Source organism: Prunus dulcis, chromosome 2, assembly GCF_902201215.1.
Source record: "Prunus dulcis chromosome 2, ALMONDv2, whole genome shotgun sequence".
Lineage (NCBI taxonomy): Eukaryota > Viridiplantae > Streptophyta > Magnoliopsida > Rosales > Rosaceae > Prunus > Prunus dulcis.
In genome coordinates, this window is record NC_047651.1 from 8,283,312 (window position 1) to 8,303,218 (window position 19,907).

The following is a 19,907-nucleotide window of genomic DNA, read 5'->3' on the forward strand; positions in this document are numbered from 1 at the left end:
GAATAATATTTAAATTGTTCTAGGATCTTTATGAAATTTATGTTTATGTGCATGCTTGTTGGTCTAAAAATAATATTATTTTCACGGATTAAATTACGTTGCAGTCTACTATAGACTGGTATCACTAAATTGGAAATATCCCTATTATTAGTTTAGATAATAAGTATTCGGGATACATATTATATATGTTGAGTACCATCCCACAGATACTGGGTATCATGTGTAGTATTTTATGGAATTTGTGTGAAAACAAGCGTTGAATAGTATTTAAATTGTTCTAGGATATTTATGAAATTTATGTTTATGTGCATGCTCGTTGGTCTAAAAATAATATTATTTTCACTGATTAAATTACGTTGCAGTCTACTATAGACTGGTATCACTAAATTGGAAATATCTCTATTATTAGTTTAGATAATTGAGAGTTATAAGTATTCGGGATACAGATTATATATGTTGAGTACCATCCCACAGATACTGGGTCTCATGTGGCGTTGGATTTTCTGGCTTATGGGGAGATTATATGATTTTTAGGTCTCACATGGCGTTGGATTGTCCGGCGTGAGATAGACCCCATACGCGGCGTTGGATTTTTCGGTGTATGGGGAGATCATGTGATTATTAGGTCTTACGCGGCGTTGGATTTTTCGGCGTGAGACAGACCCCATACCCAGCGTTGGATTTTCCGGAGTACAGGGGGATCATGTGATTATTAGGTCTCACGTGACGTTGGATTTTTCGGCATATGGGAAGATCATGTGATTATTAGGTCTCATGTGGCATTGGTTTTTTTGATGTGAGACAGACCCCATACGCAACGTTGGATTTTCCGGCGTATGAGGAGGTTATGTGATTATTAGGTCTTACACGCGATGTGGGATTCTTCCGGTGTGTGAGATAGACCCCATACTCGGCGTTGGATTTTTCGGCGTATGGGGAGATTGTGTGATTACATGGGGATGAATAAAGGATTGTATTTGGTAGGATGTGATTCAAGGGAAAAAGGGAAAGGAATAATTATAGAATGTATTAATTTGTATGGCTGTAATGGTTTGTATGTTATTGGAACCAGGATTTTTGTTGGAAAGAACTACGTGTGGCTTGATCTCTCAGTACGGGTACATAGGCAGCCTAGGATAGTGCCTAGGTGCAGCCGAGGACTAAACATTATTTATGTTGTCTTATTGAGATTGTTGCGATTAAATATTTGTTCATACTACCGTTTGGCTGAGGGAGGGTTGTGTGATTGTATTCTATTGAATAATGTATGTGGTCCCAACCTGTTTGAGGTCCATTTCGGAATAAATGTTGTTTTTAGGTTTGATTTATATGGTATTATGGGCCGAGGCCCCTGGGACTATTGGTGATAATTCATAGATGGTAGTTGATGCATGCTAGAAATTTGTGGGAAGTATTATTGTGCCTTTGCAAATTGAAAATTTGGAAAGTTATTTCATGCTGACTGGAGTGATACTCGTAAAATTATTTGAATTCCTTAATTGCATTGTTAGTATATTAATTGACTTAAGAGTACTATTAGTTGTTCTGCCTTGATTCATTTGAAGGCTGGAGGCTTTGTTTGTAAATTGTGTGCTACTACATTGTGTGTGCTGGCAGTTGTGGATATTAAATGTGTTTTAAGCAGGTTGAAATTTTTGGGATTGTTCAAATTACAGGGGAGATTCTGCCAAATTTTTGGTAGAAAGTCTCGATCTTTAGTAAATGGGCCCGGCATCGAGGTGATGTCAGAAATTTCCACAGGATACATTGAAATTGGTACTTAGGTGACGATGGGTAAATTTAAAATATATTTAACCAAGAACGCAACAAACTTCACACACTCTAGACCTTGACCAAATACTCTTATGACTAGTCAATTGTCATATATAAATTATACCAAACAATAACATACACAGAGCATACCAAGATGTACCTGCAAGCCTAAAGAATTACTAGTGACAACCTAGGCACTCAGAAGGACCTATCAATCTAGGCATCCCCTACGCTAGCAACAACTATGGTGAAAGTGTGTGAAGACAACATAATCAAGCAAACACCAAACAGCAGAAAAAGATGACTAGTCAACCGCACAAATCCAGATGACTAGTCAACTATGAAGAACACAAACCCAAAAAATTTACAAAGATGGAAACCAGAAATTGTTCACCCAGAAACACACTATTGGAAAAAATTGGGGGTCATCAACCGACCAGGCAATCCACTAAGTAAAAAGATTCTTACAAAGAACACTAGCAAGCTCAAGAAATTCATAGGTCTATTTAGGAAGATGAGCTATACCTCCTTTGTGCAATCTTCTTTTCCAACTTAGCAAAGCTTGAAGCTCAGTTCTGCATGGCAATAGCAGCTCCTTCTCTAGCTCTTTCATCCCATGGCACTAGCTTGCAAGCTCTAACTCAGACAGAAATGAAATTTGGATTCATGGAAAAAATGACCAATTTCTTCAAGAAACCATACTCTTAAAGAAATCAATCTTGAATCTGACCTAGATGTATATGATAGAGTGTTTGATATAGCAAGATGAAGTTTTCATATTTCAAATGCAGTTTTCAAAAAGAAACAATTTGGAAAACTCAAAGATGAAAAATATGAAGGTTACTATTGAAGAAGAAGAAGCGAAAGTTTGCTATGAAACTTTCCAAAATTTGTCCCCAAAAGTGACGGCTGCCAAATGAGGAATTCTTTGGCTTTTACCAAAAATTCCTAAGTCAGAATAGACACATGGCAGCTGAGAAATTCATAGAAAAGGACAAAAAAATGGTTAAGCCCCAGCTGGAAACAGTGAGCTGGAAATCCTAATTGAAACAAAGGTCGACTAGTCATACGAAGGAAAGATGACTAATCATACGAATGCAAGATGACTAGTCATACGAAGGAAAGATGACTAGTCATAATTTTAAGAAATTTAGTGAATGCAATGTAGTATAATGCAGAATTTACCTTTGTCAAACGCATTGTTTTCCATCAGAATGTAGGCAGATAAGAACACCTAGAGAAGTAATTATTAATCTAAACTTAGAGCTTGGGAAACTACAATGATTGTCCTCTTACAAAATTGTCAAAGGAAGCCAAAAGAAAAAACTCAAAATGCATACATTAACATACGTCTCGGGTTTCGGTAAATTAGGGGCGAGTCCTGTCAGTGCAGAGTTGGGAGCATATCCGCTCTAGCCTATGTTTGCATTGTTGTAGTTGGTTTTAAAAGGAGTAAAGGACATGAAGATTGCTTTTTCTTTTTTGGGTAAATAAATATGATATTTATAAAATACTCTTATAATGGGTCAACACAATCACAACAAAGCTAGATTACCACAATTTGGGGGGGGGGGGTTGGGGGCCGGGCTAGTCACACTCAAGGTCTTAAATATCGATAGTTTCGGAAATATCGGTGGTTCAAAAACACGAAAATATCGATGGAAATATCGGGAAAATATCGATATCGATAAAAATTGGATAAAAACCATTGAAATTATGATAAATACATGGAAATTTTTAATGAAACTTTAGAAGAAGTTTATTTAGTCAATCATCTATTATTTTGACACAAAAAATTGGAAGAAAATGCATTGCATATTGGGTTTGTGTGATTTAAGTTGATGATATTACGACCTGACAAGCTCTGTGACTTAGAAAATCTGAAGTAATTAATGAAAGAGAATTAAACACTCCTTAGTAATTTATTTATCATTTTTTAGTACAATATTTTACTATTTATAAATTGCATGATAAGATACATGAGTAACCTTATTTCACGTTATTCACTGGACATGGTACACGTTGTTATATCTATTAATTTATCAAAAATTGAAAAATAATTAAAGATGTAAACCAACTTGATTTGTCATGAAAATTAGGCACTTTACCATGCTTAAAAAATAATAGTGAAGATTGAAAATTAACTAAGAACATAAATAAATTTATCCAATGAAGAATTAAATAGGAAATAAAGAAAATGATTATAGAAATTTAAGTAATTAAGCAACAATTTATTTCACGTTATTCATTGGACATGGTACACGTTCTTATATTTATTATTTATCAAAAATTGAAAAATAATTAAAGATGTAAACCAATTTGATTTTTCATGAAAATTAGGCACTTTACCATGCTTAAAAAATAATAGTGAAGATTGAAAATTAACTAAGAACATAAATAAATTTATCCAAGGAAGAATTAAATAGCAAATAATGAAAATGATTATAAAGATTTAAGTAATTAAGCAACAATTTGAAGGAGAATTTAGTAATGTAAGTACTTATAATGAATAATAAAATAATCAATAACATTAAATGAATTAAATAGAAAAAAATAAATTATATTAAGTAATTAAGTCACATTTCCTACTTCACAATTACTTTCACGTTTCCTTGCCTCTCTCTCCCACTTCCCAAGGTTTTTTTTTTCCTTTTTTTTGTTTGAACTTCCCAAGGTTGCAGATACATGCAACCTACCTTCTCTCTCTCTTTTGGGCATTCACCCATCTCTCCCTTTTTATTTTTTTTATTTATTCCTCTTCTTCCTCTTCGGTTTCACACTCCCACTCTCTCTCTCTCTCTCTCTCTCTCTCTCTCTCTCTCTCTCTCCCTTTCTTCTTCTATCTCTCCGTCTCTTTCTCTTCTTCATCTTCCCTCTTCTCTCTCCTCTATCACAATCCAAAACAGTAAAACATAAAGACCCACTCCATACCTTTTTTCCCTCTTCTTCCTTTCTCTCTCTCGCTCTCCTCTATCTGCTTTTTTCTTCTTTTTTTTCTTTCTTCTTCTATCTCTCCGTCTCTTTCCCTGCTTCCTCTCCCCTCTTCTCTCTTGCTTCATCACAATCCAAAATAGTAAAACATAAAAACCCACTCCATAAATTTTTTTTTCCTCTTCTTCCCTTCTCTCTCGCTCTCCTCTTTCTGCTTTTTTTTTTTTTTTTCAAATGAGTTGAGAGACAGAGAAAGGCTGAGTTTCGAAGGCTGAGGGGTTCATCTGAAGGCTGTGTTTAATTTTGTAAGTTCATATCGTGATATTATCGATAATATCGCGATATATTGTCCATTTAAAGCTCAACTTGAACGAAAATATCGTTACTGAAATATCGGCGAAATTATTGAGGAAATTATAGATAAATTGACGATATATATATGGAAATGTGCTAAAATATCGCTGCCCCAAAAAAAGGATAATTTCGCCGAAATATCGGCGAAATATCGATATTTTGTTCTATGGTCACACTTAAGTATGAAGATTTTTTTTTATTTTTTGGGTAAATAAATATGATATTTATAAAATACTTTTATAATGGGCCAACACAATCACAACAAAGCTAGATTACCATAATGGGGCTAGTCACACTTAAGTATGAAACTCAGAGCAAATATATACCGTCCTCATCATCCATGACATGTTTCCTTATTAGGAATGAGGGAAGTCATGAATCGAGGAACTTAAATAGGATAATCAAGGAATTTGAATTGAATCAACTGCTCCTCTTAGTTGATTTTATTCTTAATTTTGAGGGTATTTGATTACGAATTTTAACATGGAACCCGATAGTATTATGAATCCACTCCTACATTGAAATACTTCTAGGAACACAGTTTGCCATTATTGATCTCCCAAACGGTACTAATGTTAAGATTACCATCTTCCTTTACACACTTGTAATTTTTGTTTGAGACGGTCATTAAAACGTTTCCAGCTACTGTGAGAGGATTTTTCCATTACATATAAAACTTTCAGACTTTAGCTGACACTTGTTTTGAAAAAACAGTAGGAATCAGACTTATGTGCTCTGCATTGGTCGTTTCGCTTCCCATGGTTTTACAAACTGAATGTGCATATTTGAAAATTCACATGGTTTAACTTATTTTCTGTTTATCTTCCCCGAATTATTCTCAAATAAATCATAAATTTAAATTTTCACAGGTCAGTGTGTGTGCTCGTTCATCCCTCACTATTTCAGGTCATTAAATATTTCATCATGCTATGATTTTAGTTCAAGCTTATTAGTTAGATCAGTTGCTCCATCAAAATTTGCACAAATCAATCTTCATCTTAGATAGATCACTGAATTCTTTTAGGGTTTTATAATATTTCTATTTCATCGCAAAATAATGGCGTCGATCGATCGATAAGGTGAAGTTTCATGATCACTTGGTATAATTTTGGAAATGGAAATGCAAGAGTTTTGTTTTGCTTGATAAATTTCGTGAAGATCGGCCTGCCAGTGCCAAGATATTTTTAAAAAGAGCTAATGTTTGTGAGTTTTTGACTAGTTGATGATGAATGAATTATGTTGAAATTATCATGTTTATTTTCTATAATGATAGCTAGCCGTAAGGACCAATCTGTAATGTTCTTGCCAATCTGTAATGTTCTTTTCTTTTTCCCTTTTTTGAGCTTATCAAGTGTTCAATATATATATATATTTGAAGTTTTTCCCTTTTTATTGTGATGTGATTTCGTTTGCGTACTCATCATGTGTAAGATATTGGATTCACTCTCTGGCCGTATCCTTTTGAAAATTGCATTTATTTCAATTTGGAAATTCGGAATCTTCAATTTCTGCCCTGCCCCTTGTGTATATAAATCCTTGATTCCATTGACAAGTTTGTACGTAAAAAAAANGTTGTGATTTTTTTTTTCTTTCCGGAAATTCGGTGGTACGAGAGAAACTTTGTTAATCACCAATAAAAATATAAAGAGATATTAGAATCTGAACCGAATTACAAGCATTTATTAATAGGGAATCCCGAATAATATCAGGTTGCACCTCAAAACCTACAAGCAAACCTATGTGCCACTTCAATAGTTTGGAGGTAGGATTCATCGGTTCTTGGAATCAAATCTCCTAGTAGGATCCACTGGTATTTGCCTATGTAGCATTACTAGCATGATCAACTATTCTTGAACAGAAAATAATTGCTTATATGGTTAATTAAGTGGTCAATGATAGAAAGTCAACGATGCATGTGCATTAGTTATCAATTCAATGAGAGCCAATAATGAGTATGGGGGTTAGGAAACAAAACAGTTCATGTACAACTATTCTCCTCTTCAAAACCCCATAATTTGGAAGACAGTATGTTCTAAGTATTCCGACAATGGAATCAATTTTATTTGGATGAGAGTGAGTATATTCTTGCACATTTTCAGGCAAACTGAATTTGGATAAGGAATTTTTAGTGTTTAATAACGACTCAGAATTTTTTCAATATTTTTTTATAAATTTTAAATGATGTACCACGTGGATGAGTTGCATCTGGATTTATTTTTTATTGTTTATATTTTTGCGGATTGATAATAATGACAAATTATCGTTTAAAGAATTTTATATTCTTCTAAAATTAAAATTAAAGTTATCAATTAAAATTTATTTACCCCCAAAATGTTTTTTTTTTTAGTTTTTTTAAATGAACTGGTTCAATTGCAAAAATCATATATCTATATATGATTAGCAAAAAGCAGAGAATGATGAAATATTCAAAATACAAAAAAATGTCCTCGGTTAATTCAAACATTAAGAATTGAAATTATTAATTAAATGAGGATAATATAGTAAATTTATATTTTTTCATATTAAAAAAATTAAACAAAATCTAATAATAGATCCTACTTTTATGGAACATAACTACCCATGTTATCTTTTCTTAATTCTAAAAATAAAATAAAAAATAAAAAATAAAACCAATTGGGACATACGTGAGCATGTGCCAAGGGGCTAGTAAGTTATAACTAAGAATGAACTTTAAAAAATGAGCATGCAACCGGCTAGAGTAGACACACTGTTTCAAAATAAAGGGATCTCAATAGGGTTCAAATATGATGGAGTCGCTCTCTTGTTCATGCAAGGAGAGCCTTGACGGCTAGGGTTAGGGTTTCTTCAGTTTTCTTTATTCATTCTCTGCGTTCTCAGTCTTCTTTGATTGTCTCTCTGGGTTCTTCTTGGTGTATTGGGTACAACATTTTTGGCTATTTTGCTTTTCTATGGGATAGCTGCCCCAACTTCCTTTTTGAGTTCATGAGGAGGCAAATGTTGGTAAGGGGTCTCCATCTTAACGCTACAGAGGTGACCATTGCCTCTTCTACTCAAGGGGATGACAAGTATGCAGCACCAAGCGGGAATCAGAAGGGTGCAAAAACTGGTGTTAGGCATTTGATTGTTAGTGGCATGGATTCTTTTGGTAAGCATAGTTTTTGTATCGAGGATTTTGTTGACAAGGTGGAGGAGACCAGCCTTGAGGGGTCTCCATGGTCTCCCTAATAATTCTCCTATGGAACATTCGTGGGCTTGGCAACCGATGAAAGTTCCTACTATGAAGATCTCTCTTCGGAAATTTCTTCAGGCTAAGAAATCAATCTTGGTCTCCCTTGCTTATCAACTGGGGTTCTGGATTAAGAAAATTGGAGGTAGAGGTTGGTGTTTGGTTGGATCTGTTATGATGCTCACAATACATTTTTGACTCTGTACAAAGAACTATGATGCTTTCTTTATATCATAGGAGGCTTTCTTTGACAGTACCTGCGTAGTGATGAGATATGTTTCAATGGTTTTGCAGTTGGGTGATTGGCTGGATCTATTCTGATACCCATATTACGTTTTTGACTTTGTATGAAGAACTATGATACTTTCTATAGAGCATAGGAGGACTTCTTTGATAGTACCTACGTAGTGATGGGATGTTGTTTTAAGGGTTTTGTGGTTGTGTTTTAGGTTTGTCTGTTTCATATATGTTGTTCGACTCTTCTGTTTAGTCAATAGCATGGGTGGTACTCTTTCCTATCCCGAGATTTTGTTTTCTTTGAAAAAGGTTTTAACGAGGCCACCGTTCACATGCTAGTTCTTACCATGTAATGTTCCTTTTGGTTTAATGAAATACAATCTTTTCTTAAAATTAAAAAAAAACTCAGGTGATTAAGGGCATTTATCGATAGACCTAAGATCCTAATTTTGATTTCCCCCTTTCTCAATATCGCTTGTATCAATAGATAAAAATTAAGGGTATGGTTAATAATTAAGAAAAAAATTATTGCAGGATAAGTTCTAATAGGCAGTGTGCTCAGACCCCATGCCACTCTCATCCTACGTAACACAACAAATTGTTGTACATACAAACAACAAAACCAGCTCCTCTAGGGCTCCACGCACATGGACAATTTCCAATATGTAACACTGTAACTATTTATAATGTTACATTAATAAAGAATATCTAAATAGGCATGTTATAATGTATAGCTAATGGAATCTAATCCAGTTGCAGATCAATGCATATCAACTAACTTTTGGTCTAATGATATTTGTCTTCACTTATTTTAACTAGATCTCAAATTCGGCTCACACAAATGACGAGAACAATACATTTACTTATGATGAGTTCGAAATTTTGTGATTATCCTAGATTTGTTATGTGTGTTGCTCCGTTCTAAAAGTATGGTGTAAATATTCAATCATTCGGAAAAAAAGAAGATGTATAGCCTGCATGTTGTTGGAGAAACATGCATGCTAAATATTATATTTTACCCTGTAATTGGTGAAGCAAGTAACTCATAAACATCTACCAATGACTAACGTGATAAAGAGCTTGGAGGGAAAAGAAGAAACAGATTAGAAAAAGAAAGGTAGTACTTCCCTCATAAATGAGAAGTCTACTTCGAAGGTCCCAATCTCCAGACGACTCTGCTCTGCTCTGCTGCTCTTCATAAAGACAAATGGGCAAGGACAAGTGTGCGTGATTCAACCATTGCCTCTTAAATAGGTCATAGGAATTTTGCTTGTTTATGTTTGATTTCTTCTTTGACACGTTAATTTTTGTAATGGCCAGAGCAGGACCAATGCGTGAATATGTGAACAAACCAGCCAAAGCAATTAATTCTCAGAAAAAGCAAAGCATGGGTGAAAAAACCAACAAGACCACTTTTTTTTTTTTCCCTTAAAACTAGCAGTTTCTTTAATCAAATTAAACACATGAATGAAGTTTGAAATTATAAAAGAAATTGATTGTGAAAAAAGTGTTCGTTCTATTCACTTGTTTTAATTAGGGTGTGGTAGTGAAGTAACGTCACGTGATATAACTTGTGCACATATTATGATATAAGTCAATATTTATTAATATTATACTGTAAAAGTAAGAAATATAAATCATATCGTCCATTCATATTATAATACGAACACGAAATTACAATGCGTGTTTTGTATTTCAATACCATACAATAGTTTCTTGTATTGGGAACAGAGCATTCAACACTATTCAATTCAATTAAATACGGTCATGAAAAGGCCCTACCAGCACGAGCAAAAACCCATTTCCTCTCCATCTTGCTTTAAATTAATATCACTCCTCCTGTAACCACCTCTATCACATTAAATACCTACCAGCACACAAAAGCAGACATTCACAAACATCCCAAGTCAAAACCCAATTTTATAAGCTCATCAGATCTCTCTTTGGATTCAATACAATGGGCAAGAAAATGATGAAGCTGCACTCCCTCTTCAGGAACAAGGAAACACCAACACCAACAACAACAACAACAACAACAATGTTGGCAACGCTTCCATGGCAATGGCCTTCTTGCAAGCACCCCAAAACCCTCTCCTTCCGAGCAGGGGAGAACATGTTCAAAACCGTAAACTCCGTCTTCTTCGACAACGGAGGAGTCGAAACTCCGGAGTCTTGGTTTACCAACTCATCATCGGAGTCAACAAGTTTCACGACAGAGTCCGAGGACTACTTTGAGGGAGAGTCCTTGGAAATGGTGGTCCGGGGAGCAAGATCGGAGAGGCTGTTTTTCGAGCCCGAGGACACCAACTCCATCCTCGAAAAGGCGAAAGCCGGGGAGATCAACCCGTTTAAGGAGAGCGTGGTGCTGGCCATGGAGTCGGAGGATCCTTACAAGGACTTTCGGAGATCAATGGAGGAGATGGTGGAGTCTCATGGGCTAAAAGACTGGGAGTGCCTGGAGGAGCTTTTGGGATGGTATTTGAGGGTGAACAAGAAGAAGAATCATGGGTTTATAGTTGGAGCGTTTTTGGATCTTCTTGTTGCTCTGGCAGCTGCTGATTCTAATAATGCTAACAATTCTAGGTCTTGTACAGTTCATAATTATTCCACTTCTTTCTCTTCTGCTGTTTCTTCTTTTTCTTCTCCATTGTCATGTTCTTTTCAAGGTCAGAATGAGATTGGAGAGGAAGAGGAGATTACAATGTTTTAATTTCTTTCTTTTTTATTTATTATAATTTAATTTAATTAAATTAGTAGGCTATAAACGATTTTGATGATGGAAATGAAATGATGTAAATCTCAATATACTATCTCTCTGGGCTTGGTTTTTTTTTTTTTTTTCATTAATTTTGAGTCAACGGAGTTTTTAGTTCAGTTACCTGAGAGGAGATGTCTCAAAATAATAGTCTGGTAGACACATCAATTTTGGATACAGAAAAATTGAACTCTCCACAACTTTGATGTGCAAGCGATATCTAATCCCCATAAATAATTTATACAAAAGGACAAATACTGTCAACTCAAAAAGGTTCATAAGCTAGAATACTTTCCAATTTGGTCTTGTTCTTCCAAACGGGCTTGATGCTGTTAAACTTTAGCATTAATAGAATTTAAAAACGAGGTTAAATAAATAAAATAATGGCAGTTATTAGAAAAAATAAATAAATAAATAAATAAATTGGATGGCTATATCCAGAAGCTGTTTTCCATATTTGGTAAGTCTGTGCATGAGGAAACGGATTAGCATTAAATGAATACTTTTTATGATTATTTTATTCTCATTAATAATTTAGAATTACAATATAAAATTAAATATGAACTTTTATTATTTGATTTTATATGGATATAATTAAAAAATTAAATAAATTTTGTTTTACATTCCTACACAAACCAAACATGGGAAAGGAAATAAAATAGTATTTCTCCGTTATTTTCCCAACATTACCAAACATGGGAAATAAATATTCCATTTCCTATTCCTTGGAAAATGATTTATCTTGTTACAATTTTTGTTCACAAGCTAAAACAAAATCACAAAATACTAACCAGAATCCATGTTGTATATTTGAAAGAGGTTGACCCCCTTGCTTCTCTCATGTTAATACAAACAAAACAAGCTTGTTTACATTATGTAATTTTGATGTCATTGGCAAACAGTGACGTGCATAATTTATATGTCATTTCGGTACAGTAACCGTACTAAAAACAGCCCTAGTTTTAAGTGCATAGGAGTAGCAATGTTGTTGTTGGGGCCAGAAATAACTAAAGGCTGAAGCCCAATAAGTTCAAGGAAGTGATGCATGTCATTGTCATTACACCTCTTAACAGATTTGGGCTCCACGCACCCAAGCAACCAACGCCCATGTAAGTTTAGCAAAATTTTGCACACAACCTTGACAGACAAATCAGGAAAACAAGGAGCCCAGTTTGGTGGATCGGATTGAGAGTCTAAGTCCGTTCTTATAAGTTTCACCCTTTTAGGACCTGTTGTTCATTTTAATTGAAATAGTCCAATCCAGTTGGACCTACCAAACATGGCCTTTGATAAAGGGTATTCGGGCTGAGAGGCATAGCTTGTAGTGAAGAGTCGTTATTTGTGTAGGGGAGGCTCTTCTGCATGATGATTTACAAGTACTGGTGCACTGATCAATAAAAGCTTCGGTTGCCATTTTAAAAAATGAAAGAAAAGGTTACTACTAATCATAAAAGTATGGAGAGAGAGAGAGAGAGAGAGAGAGAGAGAGAGAATGTTTTGTTACATGGATTTCATGCAAGCTGGAGATACAACTCAATCAATCATCAAAGGCATTATTATTCCTCTTCTTCGAGAAGAGAGAAAAAGGTGAGCAAAACAGTTCCAAATCCCTTCAAACAGACAGACAGTCCTCTCTTCTTTTCCTCAGGTCCTCGAAATTGGCGGTCTACCATAGCTTGGCCTTTTGCCTTTCTCTTTTTCCGCATTCTTTTCTTTTTCTTTTTCTCTTTTCTTTTTTCCTCTTTTCCTCCGATCCTATTATCTAGCCGGTTTCAAGTTTATTATTCTAAAACACATCACTGATGTATAAAGAAGGAAAAGTGATTATTCCATTCATTGTGTTTAAAGCTCTTTGTGCTTTTTCAAGTATGTTTTATATACTTCCCACAACATTGAGAACCATTTGCTTTTATTTATCCAAAACCCCCTTCTTTATATGGAGAAAAAGAGAGAAAAAGAGATTGAGAGAGGCAAAAGTTGCTTCACATGCAGTCCACTTTCACATACAAAGCCAAAATTTCCCTCACTTACAAGAAAGGCACAAACCCACATATCCCATAATAATCTTTCTCGTACACACTCTTCTCCGCTCTCCTCATCAAACACAATATAAATCAGCTGAGCATGTAAACTACTTCAAATTAAACCAGCAACAAGGCCCCCAGAAAAATATTTTTATCCAAACGAAACCCATTAAGCCAAACCCTTTGGGAGTCTAATAGAGTGATCCTTATATATACAATCTTCCTGTGTACCTACTGGGAAAACTAAGCTAGAAAGCAAACATTTATATATAACTAGAGATCATGAGAGCAGGAATTTGCATAGTCCAGCAGGCTCTAACAGTAGAGGCTGCAAGCATGGTAAAGCAATCCATTAGCCTTGCTAGACGGCGGGGTCATGCCCAAGTGACTCCTCTCCATGTGGCAAGTGCTATGCTTGCTTCTCCCACAGGACTTCTTAGAAGGGCCTGCTTGCAATGTCACTCTCATCCCCTCCAGTGCAAGGCTCTTGAGCTTTGTTTCAATGTGGCCCTCAACCGCCTCCCTGCTTCAACCCCAAGCTCCATACTAGGAACAGGTGGCCCTCACTACTCCAATAACCCGTGTTTCTCCAATGCCTTGGTCGCAGCCTTCAAGCGTGCTCAGGCTCACCAACGCCGTGGCTCTGTTGAGAACCAGCAGCAGCCTATTTTAGCCCTAAAGATAGAGTTAGAACAGCTCATAGTCTCTATTTTAGATGACCCAAGTGTTAGTAGAGTCATGAGAGAGGCTGGTTTCTCTAGTCCCCAAGTCAAAAGCAGAGTAGAACAAGCTGTTTCTGTTTCTTTAGACATCATTTCTTCTACTCAAATAAGTCCTAGTAGCCAGTTCAAGGATAGCAGTGCTAAACAACCTCTAGAGCTCATTGGTACTCACCATCATGTGTCGTCTCCACCTGCACTCGGAGAACAAAAACACTTTGATCAAACTAGGCATGAAGATGTAATGAGTGTATTGAGAGAAATGTTGAACAAGAAAATAAGAAACATTGTTGTTGTAGGAGAGTGTCTGGCTACAGCTGAAGGTGTAGCTAGGGGAGTGATGGATAAGTTTGAGAGAGGAAATATAATTAATGCTGCTCAAGATCAGGGGGATTTGAGGTATGTGAAGTTTATATGTGTTCCTCTCTACTCTTTGAGGAACATCTCTAGAGAAGAGCTTGAAGAGAAATTTGCAGAGCTCAGGAGCCTGATTAAAAGCTACATAGGCAGAGGGAATGTTGTCTTGTACTTGGGAGATCTCATGTGGGTTTCTGAGTTTTGGTCCAATTATGCTGAGCAGAAAAGGAACTGTTACAGTCATAATTTGGAGCAAATAATCATGGAGCTTAAGAGATTGGTGTGCAGAATCGGGGAGGATGGAAGATTGTCACTTATGGGAATTGCAACTTTCCAGACCTACATGAGATGCAAAACAGGCCAGACTTCTCTAGAGAAAATTTGGGATCTCCATCCTGTCGCGGTCCCAGTTGGAAGCCTGAGCTTAAGTCTAAACTTTGACAGGTAAATTAATTTTCTAGACTTGAAGTTAAATTTAATTTTCTGTTACATTATTCAGTGTTCTTTTCTCCTTCAACCTATTATTAGGTTCAAGATGCATGTCATGATTAATATTATTTCTTCCCATCAGCAAGTGACTGATAGTTTTTTGTTTTTGTTTTGGGTTGTCTGTATTTTCTTAAATCCAGTTATTTGCAAGCTGATATGAGTACCATGGCACCAAAAGATCAGTCTGATCAGGTTTCCACCACTTCCACCATCTCAAGCTTGCCCTTGTGGCTCCAAAAGTGCAGGGAAGAGAACAGAAACAATGATAAGGTTGGCCTATATCTTGGCTGACACTTTATTATAAAGTAATATAAAGTAATGAATAAAGTTATTGTCTGCACTAGCACAAATTGATATATAATTAATTAAGTAATATTCCTTTGTGTTTATTCTGTTTGTTTTTGAGCAGGAATGTATTGAAGTCAACAATATCTGCAACAAGTGGAACTTATTGTGCAGTCCAGCGCCCCAAAAACACCCCCACTATCCAGATAAACTAACTTTCAATTCTTCTTCAAAATCTCTTACTTCCACCAAGCCACTCTCTTCACATGATTGCAGCCTAAACCTACATTTCAAGGATGATGAACCCAAAGACTCACCAAAAGAACACCAATTCTGGGGGTTTGAAGATAATGATGATGACTGTTATGAAAACCAAAATGAGACTAAGCCAGATCTCTTATCAAATCCTAACTCTAGTCCTAATTCGGCTTCGTCAAGCGAGGTAATGGAAGACATGGATGACGTCCTTGGAAGGTTCAAGGAGTTTAACGCTGAAAATGTCAAACGTCTATGTGAAGAAATAGAAGACAAGGTTCCATGGCAGAAAGAGATCATTCCTGAAATCGCCACAACGATCCTCAAGTGCAGGTCTGGTATGAGCCAAAGGAAAGGTAACCTCAAACACAAGGAGGGCAAAGAAGAAAGTTGGCTCTTCTTTCTAGGCTTTGACTCTAAAGGCAAAGAGAAGATTGCAAGGGAGCTGGCTAGACTTGTTTTTGGCTCTCAGAACAACTTTGTATCAATTGGCCTCAGCAGCTTTTCTTCACCAAGAGTTGATTCCACTGAAGAATATTCGAAAAACAAGAGGGCACGAAACGAGTTCGGTTGCAGTTATGTCCAGAGATTTGGCGAAGCTTTGAATGAGAATCCTCACCGAGTGTTCTTCGTGGAAGACCTTGAACAAGTTGATTATTCTTCTCAAAAGGGTATCAAGTACGCAATTCAAAGTGGAAGAATAACACTTGCTGACGGTGAAACTCATGTTCCTCTTAAGGATGCTATTGTGATTTTCAGTTCTGAAAGTTTCAGCTCAATTTCCACAGCCTGCTCTCCTGCAAGAAGCCGAAAATCGGATGAAGCAACCAAAGAGAAAGAGGATGATCATAACTTGGTGGAGAAAATCCCATGTGTCTCACTGGATTTGAATCTTACTATTCAAGATGATAATGAAGAGGAGCTTTCAGATGCAGACTATGCTATATTGGAAGCTGTGGATAGGCAGATTTTTTTTTAAAACTCAAGAATCACAATAGAAGACAATTCAAACTGATCTTTAATTCCTGAAGTTTTAACTCTTTCTTTTTTGGTTTTTTTTTTTTTTTTTTTTTCATTGATGGGGAGGTAAAGAAATGTTTAACTTAATATGGGAAAGAGGTAGGTTAGTTTGTAAGCATTTTTCATGATTGGAAGCTAGCTAGGATTTTGCTTTGTTTTCTTTGCTAGAATTTTGTTATGAGCAAAAGTTGTGTATGTAAATTTTCTTTTTTCCTCCATATTGTTATACTTATATGCCTAGTTAGTTAAGTTACCTAGGAGAAAAACAAAATATAGTCAAAGGAAAGCTTAGGGCTTGTTTGGTGATCATTTCATTTTTAGTTTTTTGTTTTAATTTTAATTTTAATTTTTTGTTAAAAACATAAGGAAAATACATAAGAGAAAAGAGGATTTTAGAATCTTGTCATATTTTCGTGCACGCTAAAGTGGGATACACTCTAGAACCTAATTGATTTCAATATTAATAAGAGCTTATTAATCTTGATGCAGTTCTTTAATCTTGAATATATATAGTGGGGAAGCAGAAAGCCTGTGCACATACTGCTACCAACCAACTTTTGATCTAATCTTCCAATGTTGGAAGCGATTCTTGATTGAACCCCCTAATTGATAAAACAAATATTCTTCAACAAATTAGTTATATATTAATCTAAAAATAATAATAATAAGTAGTTATATATTGGTTTTTTATTCCGTAATGGGGCGGGTTGGGGAACCCATTCCTCAATGAAGATGGGAATGGGGAATTCCCGATATGAATATTGCGGGTATAAAGACGGGGATGGGGAAAAAAGCTTAATGAGAAGGGGGATGGGAATGGCATACTCACCCGATATTCGACCTATTGCCATCCCTCGGCCTCCTCTTCCAGAACTTGACAGAACAAAACAAAATCATCAGCAAAAAATAAGTGAAAGATAGTTACACCCTTAGTGATAACTCGGTTTTGACTGTTCACATAGTAGGCCCATAGATGGAAAAAATTGAGTTGAGTTAATTTTGGTCCAAATACAAGTAAATTACATTGATTATCTCCTTACCTGAAAGAGTGAATGTTTGTAATGAATTACAAGTTCCTTGGCTCACACCCATTCTGTTGAATTTTGAATTTTGATGGGTGTCCTCGTGTGGTCTATAAATTTTGAAATCTAAATAGCAATATGAATGTTGCTGTCTTAGGTAAAAATATTTTTTATGAATTTTCCATTAATTCAGGACCTACCATTCAAGTTCCCTTTTTTTCTCCTTGATCACCATCATTGAACTTGTGATCCCAATGAGTTGAAAGGTTTTTTAAATATTACACAGAAGCTATTGCACTAGCCGTTTTCGACATATGATCTTATTACAAGTACATGATCTAGAAATCATTGCAATCGGCAAAAAGGGTGTTATTAGAAAAAGCAATGGGGAGAAAACAAATAAAAAGCATGAAGCCACTAATTGTGTATTCTTTCGAGGGGTCATTGATGGTCTAAAGTATTCAAAGGAACATACTTTTTGATGGCCTTTGCACCTTTTCTATTTAATATCAACTCTCTCTCTCTCTCTCCCCCCATCAAAGACAATATTCAAACCACCAAAGTTTTGATTAATTTTGGAAAGAGAGAGAGAGAGAGAGAGAGAGAGAGAGAGAGAGAGAGAGAGAGAGAGAGACAAAGTTTCTACAGCTTGAGCTTTTGTAGTCTCTAGGGAAAAGCAAGCAACGGCCGTCTTTTTTGTCTCAACCATTCAAACTTTATTGAGACTTGTGAAAATGGAAATTTGAACAAGTTTTAAACAAACTCTCAACAAATTTTGGCAAAATATTTATGAATATACAATTTAGGCTTAGGACATAGAAGATTAATCTATGTGCATTCAAACAATTTCAATCAGATTTCAGTTCGATTTATGCATTCAAACAATTCTTAATTGTAAATGATTACTTTGGTTGAAGCCAATTTGTGAAAACAAATCTTCACCGATTGGTTTTAACAATTATTTTTTGCTTTGTTTTTATAAATTATGCAATGCAATATTGGATATCCAGTTTAATTGGTATTGTTTGGCCAGCTTAATTTGTTTCTCCGACTAAATCTAGTGTTTAATATTATAGGGGGAGAGTTTAGTCAAAAAGAGTTTTCTGTGCACAGAGGGGACTCCCAAAACAAACATTCGGCAGCTACACATGGATAGAAGAAACTCCAAACAGAAATTGCTGGTTCAAATAGCTTCATTTGAGATATTATCTAATCTATATATGATTTACCAGAAAATGTGTGCCTCATTGTGGCAGTGCAGAACACATGCTCTCTCTTTTTTTATATTGTTATCTATACTATGTCCATAAAATTTTTTTTCATGAGCCGCTAGAACTTTGCTGCGTGCCCATGTCCACCCAGGCCATCTTCTTCAGCGTTTCGTGCCGACTCCGGCCTCAGCTTCTTTGGTGCTACATTTGACTCGCTGGGTAGAAAATTGCCTAACGTGACCTGATATGCTCAAGGATAGGAAGGTAAGAGATATATTTCGAACCTGCTAAGGTAACTGATATCAGGCCAAACTTTTATGACAATATGAAATTACTCTGGCAAACATGAAATGTTAAAGTGCCCGCAGGAGTACCAGGTTGAAGAAGCAGTGTGACATTTCAAATTACACGTTGCAGACATAGTATCCAAATTGCTCTTGGTCCTTGTTCAGCGAGTAATATATCTTCCATGTAAATGTCCTTCAACCCAAGAAAACAAAACAAAGAAAACAAAAAAGGAGGAAAACAGAAAAAGAATAAAGCAAGGCTAAGAGGAATATCTTTGGAGGAAGAACCTTCAAGAATCATCTCGCACTACAAATGATGAGTTGCATCCCCAAATCTTCAGAACACTCCAAGAAATTGATGCTTTAACAATAAGACGATGGCTCTTAATTCCTCACGTTGATTATTCCACACAAAAATCAACGCCACGGTCGATATTCAACTCGTCTCAACTACTATCAAACATTCAAAACAAAGAAGTTGAGGTCGACTCCAAAATCAATTGGCAACGAGTGAAATAGCCCCAATTACAATCCAAATGTGGGAAAATTATACCATACATATGTGATTCTTTAATGTATATTTTCTAAATGTTATCGATTGCAAAGTTGTTTTCAACTTTTGTATGTGTTGCATTTTTCCAGCTTTCAAACATTGTCTTTTTGTGTGGTTCGTCGACTTGAATCATCATCACACCATAACCTTGGAACATTAGGAAGAAAAATGTATGGAAGCATCTCCAAATCGCTAAAGCTCAGATTCAGCAATAACTTGATCTTGCATGGGAGAAAGGCTTCTATGAAACAGGGATAATACTATTTTGCTATCCCTGACCAATAACGTTATGACACGCGTGATAACACTTCCACAAGGAATAATATTAGGCAAGGATAGCAAAACAATGTCATTCCCGTTGCAACTAAGTTTTTCTCCTTGCATGGGCTGCTTCAGTTGTTGGCTGCCCGATATGGGTAAACATTCG

General features: G+C 35.7%; 2 protein-coding genes across 3 annotated transcripts; both read left to right on the plus strand.

Annotated features, from left to right (window-relative positions):
* The first annotated feature begins 10,381 nt into the window (after positions 1-10,381).
* Positions 10,382-11,306, plus strand: LOC117619598 (transcription repressor OFP13). Its single transcript, XM_034349590.1, has one exon. The coding sequence runs from the start codon at positions 10,461-10,463 to the stop codon at positions 11,211-11,213; it is 753 nt and encodes a 250-aa protein (XP_034205481.1). The 5' UTR covers positions 10,382-10,460; the 3' UTR covers positions 11,214-11,306.
* A 2,046-nt stretch (positions 11,307-13,352) lies between these two features.
* Positions 13,353-16,602, plus strand: LOC117617121 (protein SMAX1-LIKE 3-like). Of its 2 annotated transcripts, none has more exons than XM_034346381.1 (3): positions 13,353-14,802; positions 14,988-15,117; positions 15,254-16,602. In XM_034346381.1, the coding sequence occupies exons 1-3, from the start codon at positions 13,565-13,567 to the stop codon at positions 16,364-16,366; spliced, it is 2,481 nt and encodes an 826-aa protein (XP_034202272.1). In that variant the 5' UTR covers positions 13,353-13,564; the 3' UTR covers positions 16,367-16,602. The 2 variants fall into 2 exon arrangements, with proteins under 2 accessions (XP_034202272.1, XP_034202273.1); XM_034346382.1 differs by having other exon boundaries at positions 15,257-16,602.
* Positions 16,603-19,907: the final 3,305 nt, after the last annotated feature.

Excerpts from the sequence above, each read along its gene's own strand:
- LOC117617121 (XM_034346381.1), top strand. The coding sequence starts at position 13,565 with ATGAGAGCAGGAATTTGCATAGTCCAGCAGGCTCTAACAGTAGAGGCT. Across the intron at positions 14,803-14,987 it reads TTAAGTCTAAACTTTGACAG|TTATTTGCAAGCTGATATGA; the intron begins GTAAATTAATTT and ends TCTTAAATCCAG. Across the intron at positions 15,118-15,253 it reads AGAACAGAAACAATGATAAG|CAGGAATGTATTGAAGTCAA; the intron begins GTTGGCCTATAT and ends TTTGTTTTTGAG.
- LOC117619598 (XM_034349590.1), top strand. The coding sequence starts at position 10,461 with ATGGGCAAGAAAATGATGAAGCTGCACTCCCTCTTCAGGAACAAGGAA.